The 17,863-nt window shown below is 51.3% G+C and overlaps 1 protein-coding gene across 1 annotated transcript in view; it reads left to right on the forward strand.

Moving 5' to 3' along the window:
- The window catches only part of MTOR (mechanistic target of rapamycin kinase), a 122,295-nt gene that overhangs the window by 77,254 nt on the left and 27,178 nt on the right, over positions 1-17,863 (forward strand). Inside the window, exons 29-34 of the mRNA XM_046001148.1 lie at positions 3,160-3,235; positions 6,171-6,310; positions 12,146-12,246; positions 14,030-14,145; positions 15,314-15,391; positions 15,600-15,707. Coding sequence (XP_045857104.1) covers positions 3,160-3,235; positions 6,171-6,310; positions 12,146-12,246; positions 14,030-14,145; positions 15,314-15,391; positions 15,600-15,707 — 619 coding nt within the window. The remainder of the gene's footprint in view (positions 1-3,159; positions 3,236-6,170; positions 6,311-12,145; positions 12,247-14,029; positions 14,146-15,313; positions 15,392-15,599; positions 15,708-17,863) is intronic.

The raw sequence follows: 17,863 nt of genomic DNA on the forward strand, positions 1-17,863 counted from the left end.
TTGGGAACCTTCAAGGCCTATCAACAGCTTCTGAGAGGAAAGGAGAAATAGGATTTGGGAGCTCAGGGGTCAGAGGGGAGCATCAGCCATGGCATTCCTTGAGGAAGTTAAAATGAAAGCCTGGCACGGCTGCTTCCTCCTGCACGGCGAGTTACACGGAGAGAATCAGCTCACTGATAGGCACCGTCTGGTGCTCGCTTTCCTGCACCACACGGCCGTCCGCAGGGGCCTGCTGATGCGAGGGTAGGAGGCGCCAGCCCTCCCACTGAGAGCCTACAGCACACCCTTAGTTATCACCTAAGATCCTTTTAAATGGTACCGTAGCCTGTGACCCGGGCCTCAGTTGGTTCATACATAAAATGGGAATATTAGTATCAGTGTCTAGCTTGCTGAGTTGAGATTACGCATCTAAGCGGTAACCCCGGTGCCTGGCACATGCAGTCAGTGCTCAGTGAACTCAGGTATCTTTCTGTTGTTACTATTATACGTTGCCTCCCTCAGTGGAAGGCCAGAGATCATGGAGCAAGGAGGAAAATTTGAGGTCCCCAACAACCAGGAGTTTGCTCAGCTTACCTCTGGAACTTCGCACAAGCCGCCGTGCCCTCCGGCAGCCTTGTAGCGCACCTGGGAGCCTCCAGGGGAGGCAAGAAGAGAGAAACGTAGCTTGGGGAGAAAATCCTATAGGAAAATAAAGGGGGGACAGGGAGGAAGAAAGAACAAACGGAGACAGCAGCTGGGGAGCTTAAAATCCCTGCTCTGAAAGCCGCCGGTAGGTTGTGCCTTCTCCTTCCCTTAAGGTCCTTGATTCAGAGGCCAGGGGTTTCATATGTGAAAGGGACCCTCCCTCAGGCTGACCCCACTCCTTTTTCATGGTTATGTCTCAGTGCATTTAGACGAAGTTCTAATGCTGCTGTGATTGTCCATACACTTGGGCAGAGCTCATCAGGAGTCTCGTGGCCCACCTCCAGGTTTCCCGGCCGTTGCTAAAGTTCCCCCCAGGGAACCAGCCCCTCTCTTGCCTTCCCACTGGGCTCCGTGTGCAGCCTCCCCATTTAGGTGGGAAGCCTCATGCAGGTGACTTACTTGAACTTTCCCTTAAAGGAGTGGGAGTCATGTGATGAGTTTGGGTTGTTTGTGTGTATATGTCTGTTTTTAACTTGCAAACCTCGGTTGGTCTATCCTTAGAGGAGGGATATCAAAGCTGTAGCAATATTAAGGTAAAATTCGTATTTTTCCTCTGAGGTTCCTAATCAGTACTTGCTGATTTTGGTCAGTTTGTTGTAAAGCGCACTCCTTTATGCATGAGGAGTGGGAGAGTGGAGCGGGGAGAGCCTTTTGCTTGTCTCCGGTTTTGTGTTGCTTTGTCTGGAGTGAGGCAAGCTTCGGCAGTGTTTGTAATTTGTTCTTGAAAATAGCGCTTGCTCCAGAACACAAGATTGGAAGACATTTATTAGAACTCCTGGATTTTTATGTCTGATTCTTAGAGTTAACGTCTTGTGCTTTTGGCAAGGAACACATTGTCCCCCTCATCAGAGCAGTTAATATTTCTGCCATGGCCATCCCAGTAATCCACACTGGAACCAAAAAGAATGTGTGGACTCTATAATTGTATGTATTTACGTGTGGTATGTTGTTTATGGTCGCAGAGCTGGGCCTCCAGAAGCCTGGGCTTTCCGGCTCTGTAGCCAAAGCTGCTCCAACCCATACTCGCCTTACCGAAGGAGAGTCACGAGACTGCTTCCGATCATCTGGGGACTGTCCCCATGCATGGTGGGCCTTGGGGAAGATTGCTGCCCTTTCGGGCCTGAGTCTCCCCAGGAGTGAAATGAGACTGGTTATACCTTTCCTGCCCACTCTTTCGGGCATGCGTGAGGTCAACGGAATGATAGGTCGGAAAGAATATTTGAAATGTGCTTTGTAAACATGAGGCATTAGATTATTACTTTCACACATGTGAACTTCTCTGGTTTGACAGATTATGGGCAGTTCCTTCGTGGTTTTATTGAAATAAATGTGGTGGAACTTGAATTTTAAAAAATAATATTTATCCCAGCAATCTCTTGCCATATTACCACATTAAACCCAAATCCTGGAATTTCCCAAAACCACTTAAAAATTAATTCTCGTCAAGTAGACAGTTTGTACTTAGGGCAGTAAACCAGATCCCTTGCTCAGTGGAACAGTCTAGACTCCCAAGCTGGACTGTCAGAGTTTGCTCCCCACCTGGGAACAGATAACATCATTGTTGGCCCGTGACTTTCTCAGGCCCATTTATCCCTCATTTCCTTCCTGAACATAAGTGTTGGCTTCATTGCCATTTCCCCTCATACATACATTCCTGTTGGAACAAGGGTCTGAGCCCTGCTCGTGCAGCTTCCGGGACCTCTCCGTAGCCTCTCTGGTTAACCAGCTCTAGGCTCAGCCCGTCGCTGCTGCTGCCTAGTTGTCCTGATAGGTGACATTCCCCCAGTCGGTCCCAAGGGCCACGCGCTGCCCACCGATTACAGCAGAGTAGTGTGTTGTCGGTGAAAAACATCGTCCCACGTGACTCTGGGTGTGGTCCCTTTGCTGCCCGCTGCAGGGGCCGGGGGTGCTCCTCGAAGACGGTCTAAGGAAGAGTCCAACTTTGACGGAAATGGGCTCTCGCAGGGGAGTAGTCGAGATGGTTGCACGGCCACGGTCCCTGGCGTTCTCTTTCACTAACAGGGGTGACCAGCCTCAGCGCCACTTCTGTGTCTTATTCCTGAAGGCAGCTGATGAGAGGAAGTGAGAGGTACAAGTTCAGAGGGACCTCGTCTGGTTGTGTTCTGTTGGGGACTCAGGAATTCTAGTTTCTAGAAACCAGACACATGCTGCCTGACTGACAGTATCCGAGAGGACACCAGTCTGTGCCGGTCAGAGAAAGGGCCCGGGAGCCAGCGAGCCTTCCTGTCTGCCAGACGCTGCCCCCTCAAAACCAAGAGTGTGGGATCAAGATGCCAGCGTCCTGCCGGTGAGGTCACTCGGGCTGGGCTTGCTGGGAGCTCAGACAGTCAGTGCCGCCGTGCACCTGCAGGGCGCTGTCCCTGGCGTGCTGGTGCGCCACCCGCCTGCCATGACCCCCGCGCCTCCCACCCCCCGACACGTTGAGAGTAACCAGCTCTCTTTTTGTTTCCCCAGCATTAACAATAAGCTACAGCAGCCAGAGGCAGCTGCCGGGGTGCTAGAGTACGCCATGAAACACTTCGGAGAGCTGGTAAGTGCCTCGTTCCTTTTAGGAAAGCAAGACGTAGAGCCGTGGCGAGGGAGGCACTCGGCCACAACCCTGAGAAAGTTCCTTCCCTTTTCTGGTTTTGTTTTTTTCTCTCCCGATCGGTGATGTCCATTGCTGACTTTCCTGTATCGAAGGAGACCGTGGCTCTATGGACTGTATTCAAACCAAATACAGATCACGAGGACCAAATCTGACGAATAGGGAGTAGCTGGTATATATCAGACTCCTGGTGCGCCTGGTCCCTGGCTGTGCGCTCTCTGTACTCCATCTCCTTCGGTCCTCACGCCGGCCCTGCGACTAGAGGGCTGGTGGTTAGCCCATTCCACGGGCAAGGGGCCTGTGGTCCCAGCGGAGTTACAGGCTTTCCTGAGCTGACAGTGAATCAGTGGCCGAGCCAGGACTTGAACCCTGGCAGTCTGGCCTCATCTGTATAATCCCGGCCTGAGTTATTTCATGTCGTCTGTGGCAGCGAGCCTCGCCGCCGGCCCACAGTTAATGCTCCTTACCTGCCTCGGAAGAAACCGTAGCCAGTTCTCCACAAAACAGCCTACTATCACTTACCCGTGCTGTTGGAATTGGTCCGTTTCATTATTGCTCACATAGCTTCTCTCCTGCCGTCTTGGCCTCACCAGCGTTCAAATGTTTCCGTTCCCCTCTGTGGTCCTGGGAGGGTGCTTTGGTACCTTCCTAACCACGTATGAAGCATTGACTTAATCAACTCGGCACTGACTTCCCAGAAGATCGAGAAGTTCTGGGTCCGTGTATTTGATGAGGAACCTTCCGTTAGTCGTGTAGGCCGCTTACTCCGGTTTGCCAGAACCCAGATCCTGGTGTGTTAGAGTGAAGAAATTTGGGGCTGCTTCCCAGGTTTTTGCCTCACACAGGGGCTAGGAAATTGGACTGAAACTTTTCAGGGAGTATGTTGCCATCTCGGGGACAGATCTGTCACTAGACCAAGACGGCGGCTCTCCCGACGACAGAGCAAAAGGGACGACGTCTCACCCACCTTTGCCACCACCCTTATTCGTAGAGGGAAGATCGGCTAAGGGGGCACTTAACAGAGCCTCCCAGACAAAGATGCCCCCTCCTTTGATGTCCCTAGAGCTTGGGCCACAGTCAGTGCTCAGAGAAGAAAGGATTCACAGCCATCTGGCTTTCGGGTGATCTGCCATCGGATAGCTTCTACCCAGCGGCTCAGAGGGCCAACCTTTAGTGGAAGTTCCTCCGTCTCTAGGTTCTAAAGGGGACCCTCCGCTCCAGGATTATTGCTAAACCCAGGGTGGATTTTCTGTTATGTTTGGGTAGCTGAAGCAAATTAAGCTTGACAACGGTTTGCCTTTTCTTGGCAGAGTCTATGCTTTCTCAGCACAATTTATGTAACAGCAGTCTCATTAGAATCTTGTGTGATTCATTGCTTAAACCTTATAGTTTCTGCAATCTATGGCAATTCAAAATCTGCCCCCTGCCTGACCTGCTCCATACGCCGCTCCCTCTGCTTTCCGCTCGTCCGTGCCAAGCCTGTGCCATCCGCCAGTCACGAGCCCCTTTCTCTTGCCCGCCCAGGGTAGAAATCCCAAATGGGAAGACTGGTGTTCCTTTTCAATCTAAGCGTTTTTCATGGGACACAGTCTTCACGGTGACTCTTCTAAAAGACAGCGACTCCGCTATGTTTTCTCTTTCATGTTCTTCTCAACAGGCTTGGAAGAGGAAGTTTAGGTAGTTTGACCTTACAGAGAGCCAGACATGCCCCTGTTGGTGGGGGGTGGGGTGGGGTGGTGAGTCCTACCGTTCACGGACACTGGGGAGAGAGCCGCTGGGCTGCAGTGGGGACGGGCTGTGCCAAAAACAGACGAGGGGACTTTGGCACGAGTTCACAACCAAAAAGAGAAGTGACCTCCTCGCAGAGGTTCAGGAGGAAAAGGTCCTTTCGGAGAGCTCAGCTCAGTAGCTGTCAGCTCAAGTTCCTCCTCAAATACCAGTTCCATTTAGAAAGTAGCAGAGGGTAATGGGGGAAACTCACGTGGGCCCTGCATTGTATCATACAGATTCCACTGCGGAACCATCTTGCTGTTAGAGAAACCCCTGGAGAGCCACTACGCTGGCCTGGTAGAGAAATAGCCTCTTCCTAAGCCGGTGATGGAGAAGCCCAGAAGACAGACGGAGGTGGGGGGGGGTCAGTGGGCGGCAGGCAGAGAGTCCGTCCCCAGACCACTCAGAGAGCCGGAGTCTGCAGCCCGTCTTCCTCACGTGGCCGGCACTGCGTTTCAGCGTGGCACACCAGCTGCCCGGGGAATGGAAACCAGCCTTTGGCCCCCGACGCTGGTAAAGCTGCCAAGCGCTGAGGAGGAGGGAACATTGGATGGAAGGAGGAAAGGTTTTCCAAAGAATTTTAAGTGGTCGTGTTATATTGTGCTTCAAACCATTATTTCCTGAAAGTTTAAAAACCAGACAATCAGGAACTTTTAAAAAGCGGGTTCTTTTCCTCCAGTAACTATGCAGATATGCCTGGTCTTTCGGGCCCCTTCAGGAAGGCAACCGCCCTCCCGGACCTGTGGCGCACCGTCCACACTCCAGCGGATCAAGGCCTTGGCATCTTTGCAGGAGTTCGGGTTGGGGCTTCCCGCTGTCCCAGACGATTTCCCCCGTCATTGTGTCCCCATGTGCTGGAGCTGTGGGGACACGGCCTGCCATTTGCGCTCAGATTATCCCAGGATTGTTCCGTCCACAATCCAAGTCCCTGGCATTCGCACCGCCACCAAACATACCTCCAGATAGTCCGACGTTCTTTTCAACCAAAGCCAGACATACGGGGATAGGTGAAGCATCCAGCACCTTAGGAAAGGCCGTTTGTGGATTGCAAAATGCACCTCCTTGTTCTCTAGGCCCGCAACAATCCTCTTTCTTTTCCACTTGGCAGGAGATCCAGGCTACCTGGTACGAGAAACTGCACGAATGGGAGGACGCGCTCGTGGCCTACGATAAGAAAATGGACACTAACAAGGACGACCCCGAGCTGATGCTGGGCCGCATGCGCTGCCTCGAGGCCCTGGGGGAGTGGTGAGCACGGCCTCGCTGGGCCTTCGGGATTTGCAGGGCCTCCCCCAGGCACAGTTCTCACCTAAGACACTCACTTTTCTTTTACCTGGTGTTTTCCCGATAATCGTCTACCACTTGGGTGTTTGGGGTTTTCAGGGTTTTTTTTTTTCCCCCAAACTTCGACTTTATAGTGCTCTAAGACAAGACAGGCTCAGGTGAGACCCTGGGGTCTGCACCTGCTCCTTCTGTCTGCCTCTTGCCCAACGAGTGTGAGGACCTCAGGTTCTTACTCTGTAGCCTCAGTTTTCTCTCCTCTGTTAGCTTTTGCTCATGGTTTTGGAAAGCAAAAACAAATCGCTGCCCTCTTCAGATGCTTCGTCTTTATGGAATGCTCACTGCATGCACAGAACTCCGCGAAGCTCCAGAGATTAAAGACAGAGGCCTTCCTCCATCGTGAGGTTCATGAGACAAGCACACTGCAGATAGTTATCCGAGCTGGAGAGTACGGTGAAGTGGTCTGAGCAGACGACTTTGAAAGGCCAGAGGGAGCAGGATGGCCTTGCCATCCTCCGTGGAGGAAGGATTAAGGCTGGGGGCCAGCTGAAGGAGATGGGGATGGGGTGCCCCAGGTAGAAGCAACAGTAATGCTTAGCTGAGAACACCTGCTGCCATCTTGGCATCTTGGTCTGGGGAGTTTTGGGGGGACCTTGAAGGAAAAACGGCCCCTATTCTGTTTGCGAGCATCTGGTGCGGTTTTTTAAAACAGTTGAAACAAAGTACCATAGTATGGGGGTGAAATATCTTACAGTTTTAAATAGTTAAAATGCCACACCGCCTCCCCATGAGTAGATTATCCAGACTTTCTCTGAGACGTGAGACCAAAGGTCCCCCTGTTTATCCATCCAGCCAGTAATTACTGAGCACTTACTCATGGCCCATTTCCACACCAGGCCCCAAGGACACTGCAGGGAACAAGGCAGACACCGCCCCTGCCTTCCCAGAGCTCAGCGGCCAGACAGCTGAGCTGCTATGGTGCAGAGTGAATACAGTGGTAAACAGGAAGCGCAGGGGGCTGTGGGAAATAGGAAGGGGCCCTCATCCAGGTTTGGAAGGTTTTGGAAGGTTTCCAGGAGGAAGTGATCCCTAACTTGAACGGGTACAGCGAGAAGGAGCAAGCTCAGTGTGTTCGGGGTTCGGAAAGGTCAGCATGGCTTAGAGGGTCAGGTGCGATGTGGGAAGGTAGAAGGTGAGGCAGGAGAGGGAGCCAGGGCCCAGACGGTGTGGGGCTTATAGGCCAAGTGAGGAGTTGGGGTACTGACAGGCTGTCTAAGGACTTGACTGGTCCGTGGCTGGCAGGCTTGCGTGACACACAAAACCCTTCTGGGAGCAAAGTTGGAGAGTGGATTGGAGGGCGACAGGGGAGGCAGAATTGTATAGGCCTGTGCCCTCCCATTTGTATCTGCTTTTGGGACCTCCGTCCCTGAAGGATTTTTTTTTTTTTTTTTTAAATCTATCTTTTTATATTCACTTTATTTTTAAAGCATTATTTTTTAGAAAAGGTAATGTGCACGTGGCACAAAATTCACTAGTACAAAACAGTGTCAGGACTGTGCAAATCAAGTCTTCTCCTTGTCCCCCAGCCCCCCAGCCACTGACATGACCGGGTCCCCCTGTGGACTTCCGGCGACGGTCCGCATCTGCGCACCCATATACGTTATGATGGTAAACTCCATTCACCGTTTGCACCTTGTTTTCTCACTGAACATGTGTAAGCCACCCTTTACATCACGGCCTACAGGTGCTGCCTCATTTTCTGAAGGGCCATGGAATCCTCCATTGGATTAGTCAACCTCAGGCTATTTAAATAGGCAACTTTAGATTTGTTTTGAAATTTGATACCTTGGACAGTTTAAAGAATATTATTGAAAAAAAATCAAAGGAAGTCTTCTAAAAAGAATGCTCTCCCACTCCACATTCTTTCTGTACCTAATTATAGATATTCTTTGGTAAACGATTGCTATTTTTATTTCTTAATATAAAGTTGTTACTGTATTCCTAAGATAGAAGATGTAATTGTACTGCATGAAAATTTAATGTCAACGATTTTAGCCTTAGGCATTGGATCACATATATACAGATAATAGTCTAAAATTACTTGAAATTGGCTTGTCTGGCTTAACCATGATGAGGGGTGTTCAAGAGCTATTACTTATTTCTGTAATTAGCATTCCGCACTCCTTCACCTCCATGAGGAAGCCTATCCAATCTGCCTCATTCTTCTGTACAACTAAGGTTTCTGAGTTTGGGTTTTGTTTTCTGGCGTCCAGCAGGTACCTAAAACTGCACTCTAGCCACTAGCCAAGGGTCGCTATTTAAAATTAAATAAAATTAGTCATTCAAGTGACACTAGCCTCATTTCAAGTACTCAGTAGCCACATGTGGCTAGCAGTTAGCGCCGGGGACAGTGCAGATACAGAACATTCCCATCACCCCCGAAAGTGGACAGTACCAGCTAAAGCAGAACAGTAGTATGTTGAGAATTCACCGCATTATTTCAAGAACAGGCTTTTTTCCGCTTTCAAATTGGTTGTCGTCCAACCATGTTGTTAAGAGAAAGATGAAAGAACAAGGCATAACCATTCCTAAAATTCCACTCTAATCAATTCCTAAAATGTTTTAGTGTCTCCCTGCTGCCCTTGGGTTTACGGGTAAATGTCATAGTCTGGCATCCAAGTCTTTCTGTGTTGTGACTCCAGCCCATACCTATCTCAGTGAACTTGACCTCACAATCCGAACTCTGGCCCAACTTCGCTCTTGTCCAAACCCCACAGAATTTTTGTCTGCATTTGTTGGTTCACTTTCCTGAAGTGCCGACCTCCTCCTCTGCTCCTTTTTATGCCTTTTGACACTGTCCCCACCTTTCAGAGCCCATCTGTACTGTTTGCTTCCTCCTCAAGACCTCTCCCGGCCCCTCCCTCACTTTAGGACTTACAGACAAAGACAAGCACTTCCTTCCATGGGTTACGTAGGGATAGCTTGGGTGTGTTGAGGAGACTTTTCCATGTAGCTCTGTCTAATCCCCTATGACACTCAGGGGAGTTGACTCAGAAGTCACACCGCGTGCCTGAGGGGTCCCGAGAGCAAGTGATCCGGGTCTCTTGCCGTGGCAGGACTCGGCCCCTCTACCTTTGCTCTCCTGGATCCGTTCCGGTTTCATAATTACCTGTAAAGTGTAAGCAGCTGCTGATGCTGACCAGGGGATTTACAAATGCAGCAGCCTGAAGGAGATTATAAAAAGAGATAAAAAGAAGCAGAATTCTTTTCCTGATCGTCTGCAGGGTCCTAACCTGGTTTGTTCGGTCAGCTCTCTTGAATGTGCAATCTGTAAATGGCTTCCACTTCGGGTGTATACCGTGAACGTGACTGAGGCCAGTGCTCAGCAGAGACGGCACCCGCAGTGATCAGGGCTTACCAGTGAGCTGAGAACGTACCCCATTCCCCAGGAAGCTAACTACAAGCGCTAGCCACCCCCCCCCCGACTCCAAGGCCAGCCCCATGGCACACACAGCCACACCTGCTGTCACAGCGAATGTAAGTCCCCTCCCCGCACTGCTCCGTAACATGGGCTCTGGACCCCGAGAACAGATTGCTCAGGGGCAAAACCATAGGCAGACAACCACGGAGGTGTTCCACACAAAAGAATGCTCTCTGAGCTTTTTGCCACTGTACTAGGTGGGAAAGTCAAAGTCTTGGAGGGCGGGCCTTCCGCCCAGCGTTCCCTGGTGTGCTGTGAGAGGTGTCAGAAAACAGAGCCTAGTGTCTGCCCCACAAATAGTCCATATTTTTTATTGATTTGATTTTGTTTTCTCCCTGCCTCTGAGAGTTAGGATTTAGTATATTCTGTGCTCCTATTCTGCGTAACTAGTGCTAATGGGACAGGAACCCTCCTCTGTGTGTCCTGGCAGCTCTCACCACAGCCGTGGCCTGAAGGCAATGCCCGAGTCTCCTTTCCAGGGGGCCGCGCCCCTGCTGCTCTGTTTTGTCTTTTGAGGTCACAGTTAGTGGTGTTTCACACTGAACTCTCTCCCTGCCGCTAGATGAAAAGCAAAACTAAATCCCCAGACCCATGGCTTAGAACTGGGTGGTCCTGACAGAAGACTAGGGGGTGCTGCGTTGCCTGAGGCCTCCAGCTAACCACGTGTGAAATCCAGGGTAGGAAGGACCGTTCGGCGATCAGGAGGGACCCCAGCAAAAACCTGCTGCTGAGCCAGTGGTTCTCAAACTGTGGCCCCCATGCCACGGTAGCAGCATCATCTAGAAACTTGTTAGACACATGCGTTCTTAACCCCACTATAGACCTCCTGAGTCAGAAACTCGGGGTGACCCCCAGCGGTCCGTTGGAAGCGTTGGAAGGAGCCTCTAGGGGATTGTGACGCATGGGCAGCGTGAGAACCGCCGCGCCTGGATGAGCCCTCAAGGGGCTGGTGGTCAGCACCGGCCGACTTCGGCGTCTTTGTCACAGGCGGTGCAGCTCACGTGCCCCACAGCTTCTGAGCTGGGCCACTTGGAACTTGTACCTTTTCTCTTGATTCCACTGCCAAGACCAAGTTAAAACATCCTATAAAAATAAAAAAGTCCTGCAGCATCTGTTTCGGAAAGCAGGAAAGATTAGACCCTCCTAGCTGAGTCTCCAAGCTCACAGGAAAACAGGCTCCCACTCTCCCACTGGCAAGGTCTCGTTTCCTTGCATTCAGAAGGGGAACATGGGAAGGCAACCGCGCCAGCAGTCAGCAGGCCATCTTTCCTGAGAGGCCGTCCACGCTCTCTGTGTATTGAAGTCTGTGGAGCACCATTCACATCTCTATATTTCCTGACCCACACTCACCATAGTTTTGCAAAATCCGAGCGTGAGCATCTGGACTTCTGGTGGGTGTGACCATGGCTGAGCCTTCTTCCTTCTGTGCTGGTCAATTTCACCTGAGTCTCATCTCAGACTGCAGCCATTCACATCACACTTTTTTGTTTTCTTAAAGATTTTATTTATTGGGACGCCTGGGTGGCTCAGTTGGTTAAGCGGCTGCCTTCGGCTCAGGTCATGATCCTAGCGTCCTGGGATTGAGTCCCATATCGGGCTCCTTGCTCGGCAGGGAGCCTGCTTCTCCCTCTGCCTCTGCCTACTTGTGATCTTTCTCTCTCTGTCTCTCTCTCTGACAAATAAATAAATAAAATCTTAAAAAAAAAAAAGATTTCATTTATTTATTTGGCAGGCAGAGATTACAAGTAGACAGAGAGGCAGGCAGAGAGAGGAAGGGAAGCAGACTCCCCGCTAAGCAGAACTCGACTCGGGGCTCGATCCCAGGACCCTGGGACCATGACCCGAGCTGAAGGCAGAGGCTTTAACCCACTGAGCCACCCAGGCGCCCCTCATATCACACTTTAAAGAGCCCGTTCTCCCTCCAGCGTTGAACCCAAAGTGAATGTGTCCAGATGTGTGTCTTCAGATTGCTTTCTCTGTAGGCCTGCTTGGGGGAAAGAGCCCGCAGTTCCTTGGCATAGGACAGAAGCTATTTAATATTTATGAAGGGGGCCAGATGTTCAGGACATTTCAGATCACACAGAATTAGGCATAGTCCCTGTCTTTGGTAAAGTCCCATAGAAACAACAAATCGCCAACCACTTCTCCTGTATCTTAGGACCCAGTCAGAAGTGGTTGTTTTTATTTAAAGGTTCCCAGTTCCAGGCCCCTGTCATCCAGTCCCTGTGTAGCGCCAGCGTCAGCCAAGGGGCTGGAGAGGAAGACGTGCAGGTTATGGCGGTGGCTTCTCTGAACCCAGCTGTGTGATTCTTCTCCTTCAGGGGCCAGCTCCACCAACAGTGCTGTGAAAAGTGGACCCTGGTCAACGATGAGACCCAAGCCAAGATGGCCCGCATGGCTGCCGCAGCTGCCTGGGGTTTAGGTGAGGCCTCCCCCGAGGGCACCCCGGTCAAGGGAGGGAGAGGGATGCTGGGGGCTCGCATTCGAGAAAGAAGGCACTGTGGCTCCAGGTAGAGACGTCAGGTCCACAAAAGCATCCAGAAATCTGTATCCACTGTCCCTATCCCACCTGTCCCTTCTACCTGATGACCGTGACTGACTTACTCGGTGCAGGTAAAAATGACCCATCCTGGGGAATCCAAGGAAACCAGTGGGCAAGCATCAAAATCGAGATTATTTAGTGAGGTTTGTTTGATATTTGTTAAACAAATTACTGGTTCATTTTTCTCTCTTTACTTAAATAAAATCTAGATCTCGAAATTTCCAACCTAGTAGCCCTGGTTCCGCTGTCATGAGCCTCTCTCCGTATTTTCTGCGTTCCGCGAGGCCTCCTCCGTTTTTGAGTCTGTGTCATGATCCCGTACAGCTGCGGGAGCGCCACCCATCATGTCTGTACCCCTAGCAGGAATAAAGAGAGAGGACAACTTTCTGTCCCCTTTTATTTCTTAACTGATATTCTAGAACTTTCCTAAACCATAAAAGTGAAGAGAATAGGATAGTGAATCCCCATATGCCCTCACCTTCTCCAGCAGTTATAAATATTTTAACAGCGTTGGATTTTCCGCTCTCCTCCTTCCTACCCAACACTCCCCCACCTTACTCTGACTCCCTGAGTATTTTAAGGCAGAGATTTCCTTTTAGTCCCCACAGACACGTGCCGGTTTCTGACACCAGGCCCCAGCTGTGAGACGATTACCGTCCATCCCGGAGATGTTCTCAGTAGGAGGGGAAAGCATCCACAGGCTGTCCCAAGTGAAAGCTTCACCTGTGGAGTCCAGAAGAAGGTTATGTAACCTTCTACCTCCATTCCATCCCTCCTGAGTCACAGAGCTTATATCCTTCCCGTTCATGAGCTCTGGGCTGGATCCAGAACATTTTTCAAAAACAAATTGCTTCCTGAGGAGTCATCGTTTGCCGTTTGCTTTTGCCCAGAGGCATCGAGAATGAATGAGCCGATGGTCTGGAGTGAAAGGCAGGAAAATGCCTTGTAAAATCAGCGGCCCTGCAGTGTGCGGCTAACGAAGCTGCTGTCTTTTCTGCAGATGGCCTTGGAAATGTTGGCGTGTGATACACGCTTGCCCCATCAGGGGAAGTGAATATCTCTTCCCGGATGCAGCCATTTCCCCAGGGTGCCCTGACACAGAGACTACCGTGCAGGACCGAGCCCATCTTTCTGTTATGACAGAGCCTCTTAAAATCCCTCCTCCCTGCTGAGGCACAGGTCCTGAGACAGGCAGACTGTTTGTCTAGTCCTGCCCCCTGTCTGGGTAACAGCCACTTTCAGTTGTTTAGGGAAAATGTAATTTCCAGCATACCATTGAACTGCGAGCTGCTTTGCTAGTAGGGAAGAAAGCCATTCCATCTCACCTCAGGAAACCTGAGAGTTCTCTGGGTTAATGAGGTGCTCCATTAAAGCCTCTTGACTCGGAGGCTTTCTGTCACTCGGTTTCTCCCATCGTTCACAGAACTCCCTGGAGCAGCAATGGAGTCCTGTGTTTGGAAGACAGACGTGGCTTTGTTTGTTAAATTGGCTCGCGCAACCCTGTAGAGTGTAGAGAGTCTCTGTAGGGTTTTGCTACATCAGGCACGAGTTTGTCTTGTTTGAACCCCAAGCTAAATGCAAGTAACAAGGACAAGGCCTGTTTGAGATGCTGCCTTAGCCCAGCAAGCTGATCCCCCTTTTCTCTCTGTGCGTGTGCGTGCAGGTCAGTGGGACAGCATGGAGGAATACACCTGCATGATCCCTCGGGACACCCACGATGGCGCGTTCTACAGAGCCGTGCTCGCGCTGCATCAGGACCTCTTCTCCTTGGCACAACAGGTACAAACTTAGGTGTGCTCAGACCATCTGGCAAAGAAAAGAGAATTGCATGTGCGCTGTCAGTTCCTAGGCACGCAGTGCCTGCGGAGAGGGGCTGATGTGCATCCGCTCTCCTGTGCCGCCCCGTGAGCTCACGGGAACCTGGGCTGTAGAGCAGAGTACTCAGAAGTCTGCCAGCACAGCCGTCAGGGCCACTCTCTGCTCTGAGAGGTCAACATTGCATGCTTTGATCACTTTCCTAGCATTCTTCATAGTAAAGAGAAACCATGTGTCTCACCCCAGGAGGGTGGAGACAGCAGCAGGCACCCCCCCCCCCCCCCCGCAGCAGGGGTCGGTCTCGGCCTCTTCTAGCTCTGCAGGCGTGTCACACAGGGATGAGCTTCTGGGGGAGCTGGCACTCGATCTGAGACTCCCATGCTGGCCTCCAGAAGGAAAGAGTGACGCAGTCCCATCCTGACAAGCACAGGACTGTCTGGGATGGGGTGCTGGGGTAAGTGACCTGAGCTCCTGAGGGAGGGGGCCACGGTCCCCCGTCTCAAATACTCAAGAAAGAAAAGCTCCGCGTGCAGGGTGTTACGTGGATGAAACCGAAGACCTAAGCCACAGTCCCGCGGGTATCCAAGCTGGGATTTACATGAGCAGAACTGAGGCCGGGGCTGTCCGCGTCGCAGGCCCAGAAGCCTCCATGGCATGGCAGGTTGGGGGGTTCCTGTGCCAGGAGTGGAGGCGTTCCCTCATGAGGACAAGACCCTTAGAAGCCAGTGACAAGCACGCAGGGCTAGTGAGAGTGTGCCCGGTTTAGGTTCACAAATGTACGCAGCAAGGAAAAGATGAAAGAGCAGGTCCGCAGGCGTCCCCTGGAGACCAAGAGCGCAGTGCTTCCATCTCTAAGCCTGCGTGTTCCCTCCCTAGTTACCCGGCATTTGGGGTGGGAAGCTTGCGGTTCCTAGACATTCTGTGCCTTCCGAGAAATCGGATAACATTCTTGTTTAGCCTTACAGATCTGGTAAAAGGTTTCTTCCCTTCTTTGGGGAACCTTCCTCTTCCTTCCCAGAATTTCGGTAAAATGAATGACCTCCAGCTAGCTGGCAAGCCTGAAAAAAAACAGCCCCGGCCCCGGCCCCCAAGCCCGCAGCTCAGTTCCGTGGTTCTCCTCTTTCTCTTCTAGTGCATCGACAAAGCCAGAGACCTGCTGGATGCCGAGTTAACCGCTATGGCGGGAGAGAGCTACAGTCGGGCATATGGGGTGAGTGTCGAACGTTCTGCGCAGGGTCGTTTTTGAGGCTCATTCCAGTTCTTTTTTCAGCGTGGCCGAGTGAGGACTCCCCGGCTGCTGGGAACATGCCTGTGTACTCTGAGCAGATACCCTGTCACCAGAAGGAATGACTGAAATGAATCCCGGCTTTTGGATTGTTCATGCGGTATTAAGTTGGAATGTGATTTGCTTCCATCAGGCCATGGTCTCTTGCCACATGCTCTCCGAGCTGGAGGAGGTCATCCAGTACAAACTTGTCCCCGAGCGACGGGAGATCATCCGCCAGATCTGGTGGGAGAGGCTGCAGGTGAGGCTGCTAGAAGGCGGGGGCGGGGGGTGGGGGGCGGGGACTCCTTCCTCCACTCTCGCTCAGCACACGCTCCCTGCCTCCCCGCAGAGGCTGGGGTGGCATTCGCCGCAAAGCACTCAGAGGCTGTGCGCCTCAGCCCTTAGCTGTGAGCGAGTGACCGGTTCTGCGGCCTCCTTTTACCCTTCTCTAGTAACACGAGAAAATGTCTGCAGTCAACGATGCTTACAGACAGCCTGTTGAGAACTGTAACCTCAGCATCAGTGGTTCTCAGCTCCAGCTGCCCGAGAGGATGACCTGCCTGGATTTTTAAAATCTGATTCCACAGGCCACTTCCCAGACCGAATAAAACAGAATTTCTGCAGATAGACCCAGGATCTATCTTTTCAGCTGCCCCAGAGGCTTCCAGTATGTGGCCGACACAGAACCACTATTCCAAATGCGCTTGCTGGCCGCCTGCATCGGCTTCTCAAACGGGGTTGCCCAGTGTTTCAGCCGACTAACCCCTGCCGTTTACAGTCCCTCCGGTCACAGACGTGCACAGTCTCTCTCCAACCGAAGTTTCCCTCACGGAGAAACTTCTCCAAGTCCCTCCATCAGTGTTTTCCTTGTACATTCTGATCGTTTGAGCATGAGGCGCGGTCAGTTCCAGGTCTGGGAGTCAGCAGTCTTAAGTGTTCTTGGAAAGGACAGTTCTCCCATTCCTTGAGCCGCTAGGAGGGCAAGTTCATTTGCAAAGGAGAGGAAAGCCTTCGCTGCTCCGGAAGCCGCTTGTCACCTGCGCATCATAATCAGTGTCCTTGGTTTTACACTCTTCCTCTTGGCCCGTCCACACCTATTTCCACATTCTGTCTCCGGGCCAGTCAGGGTCTGTGGTTCCAGGCCCCTCGGTAGGCTGTGACAAGACCTTTTCGCTGCAGGCTGCATTCCTGTCTGGGGAGCTCAGGGCACATTCCACTGGCAAGGAAAGATCGGCGGGCAAAGGGGCGTGTGTGAATGTAGTCATTGTGCTCGGCAGTGAGCACATGCGGTTCTTTCATATGTTTTATTAGCAATTATGAAATGCCCAGTGAATGTTTTGATGGAAAATTGTCTGTTGGACACCAGAAAAGAATTCCACAAAGCAGGCATTTCCCACCTGACTTGTACGCACACACCCCGCCTTTTTTTTAAGTGCCCGTAATGGGTTGAAGAGTTTCCAAATCAGAGATCTGATGAGTCTTCTGCCGTTCTGACAAGGGAGGCTTTATCCAAATAGAGGCCCGGAGGGGAGTGGAGTAAATGCGTCTTGGGAAGGGGAACCCCGTGTTTGACTTTACCGTCTCCCAAGACACCGTCGGCATCTCAGACCTTTGCGACTTTCCCACCTTGAGACAACAAGATGCTTTTTGGCTTACAAGGAGCAAGATTATTTCAGCATCTGGAAGAAACTAGCAGATGGTGAGAAGATCCCAAAACAGTCACTCAGTGTACTTTTTCCTGTTTTCATAACTTTCCTAATCGCTGTTGTCACACTTAATGGGATGGAAAGATATGGGTCCAAGACCTGAAAATAAAGCATTGAGTTTGTGGTAGGAACTTGGCTCTCGTGGGTGGCTTGCTGTCCAAGCGCTCAATGAGCCACCTCTATTGGAGAAGGGCCATTTTGTGGTCAAGTCACTGAAGCTGAAATCCCCTGCCAGAGTCTCCCATAGGGCAATTTGAGGGGTCAGCCTGATTTGCCTTAAGTCTTCATTTAGGCTCCCACTGGATCCTGTCATATTTAAAAGCCTGCAGCCATGGTTGCTACACGGTCAGACTCACCTCCGTGGAGGACGGCTCCTTTGGTTCCATTTGTCTCTCTAAGGAACAGATTTGCCCACGGAGGGACAAGCCCCGCTCCCCGGGTGGTTTGTCTCTGAGTCTGACTTCTTAGAGCGAAGGTGGAGGAGAGGCCCACTTACCCTCAGAAGTCTTCAGTAGACAATTACCTATCCCTTTTAATAACACCGAATTCCCTCTATTTTTTAATTAGAAAGAGTTTATATGTATGAATGAACGAGGCACTTTTCCTTCTATATACAGTTTTTGATCAGAGACCAATGAAAATGAAGCAGAAGGAATCTTGGCAAGTCTTCATGCTGGTTAAGGCGTTAAGAACTTCAGGACTGACGATG

Source organism: Meles meles, chromosome 1 (genome assembly GCF_922984935.1).
Source record: "Meles meles chromosome 1, mMelMel3.1 paternal haplotype, whole genome shotgun sequence".
In the NCBI taxonomy this organism is placed as follows: Eukaryota; Metazoa; Chordata; class Mammalia; order Carnivora; family Mustelidae; genus Meles; species Meles meles.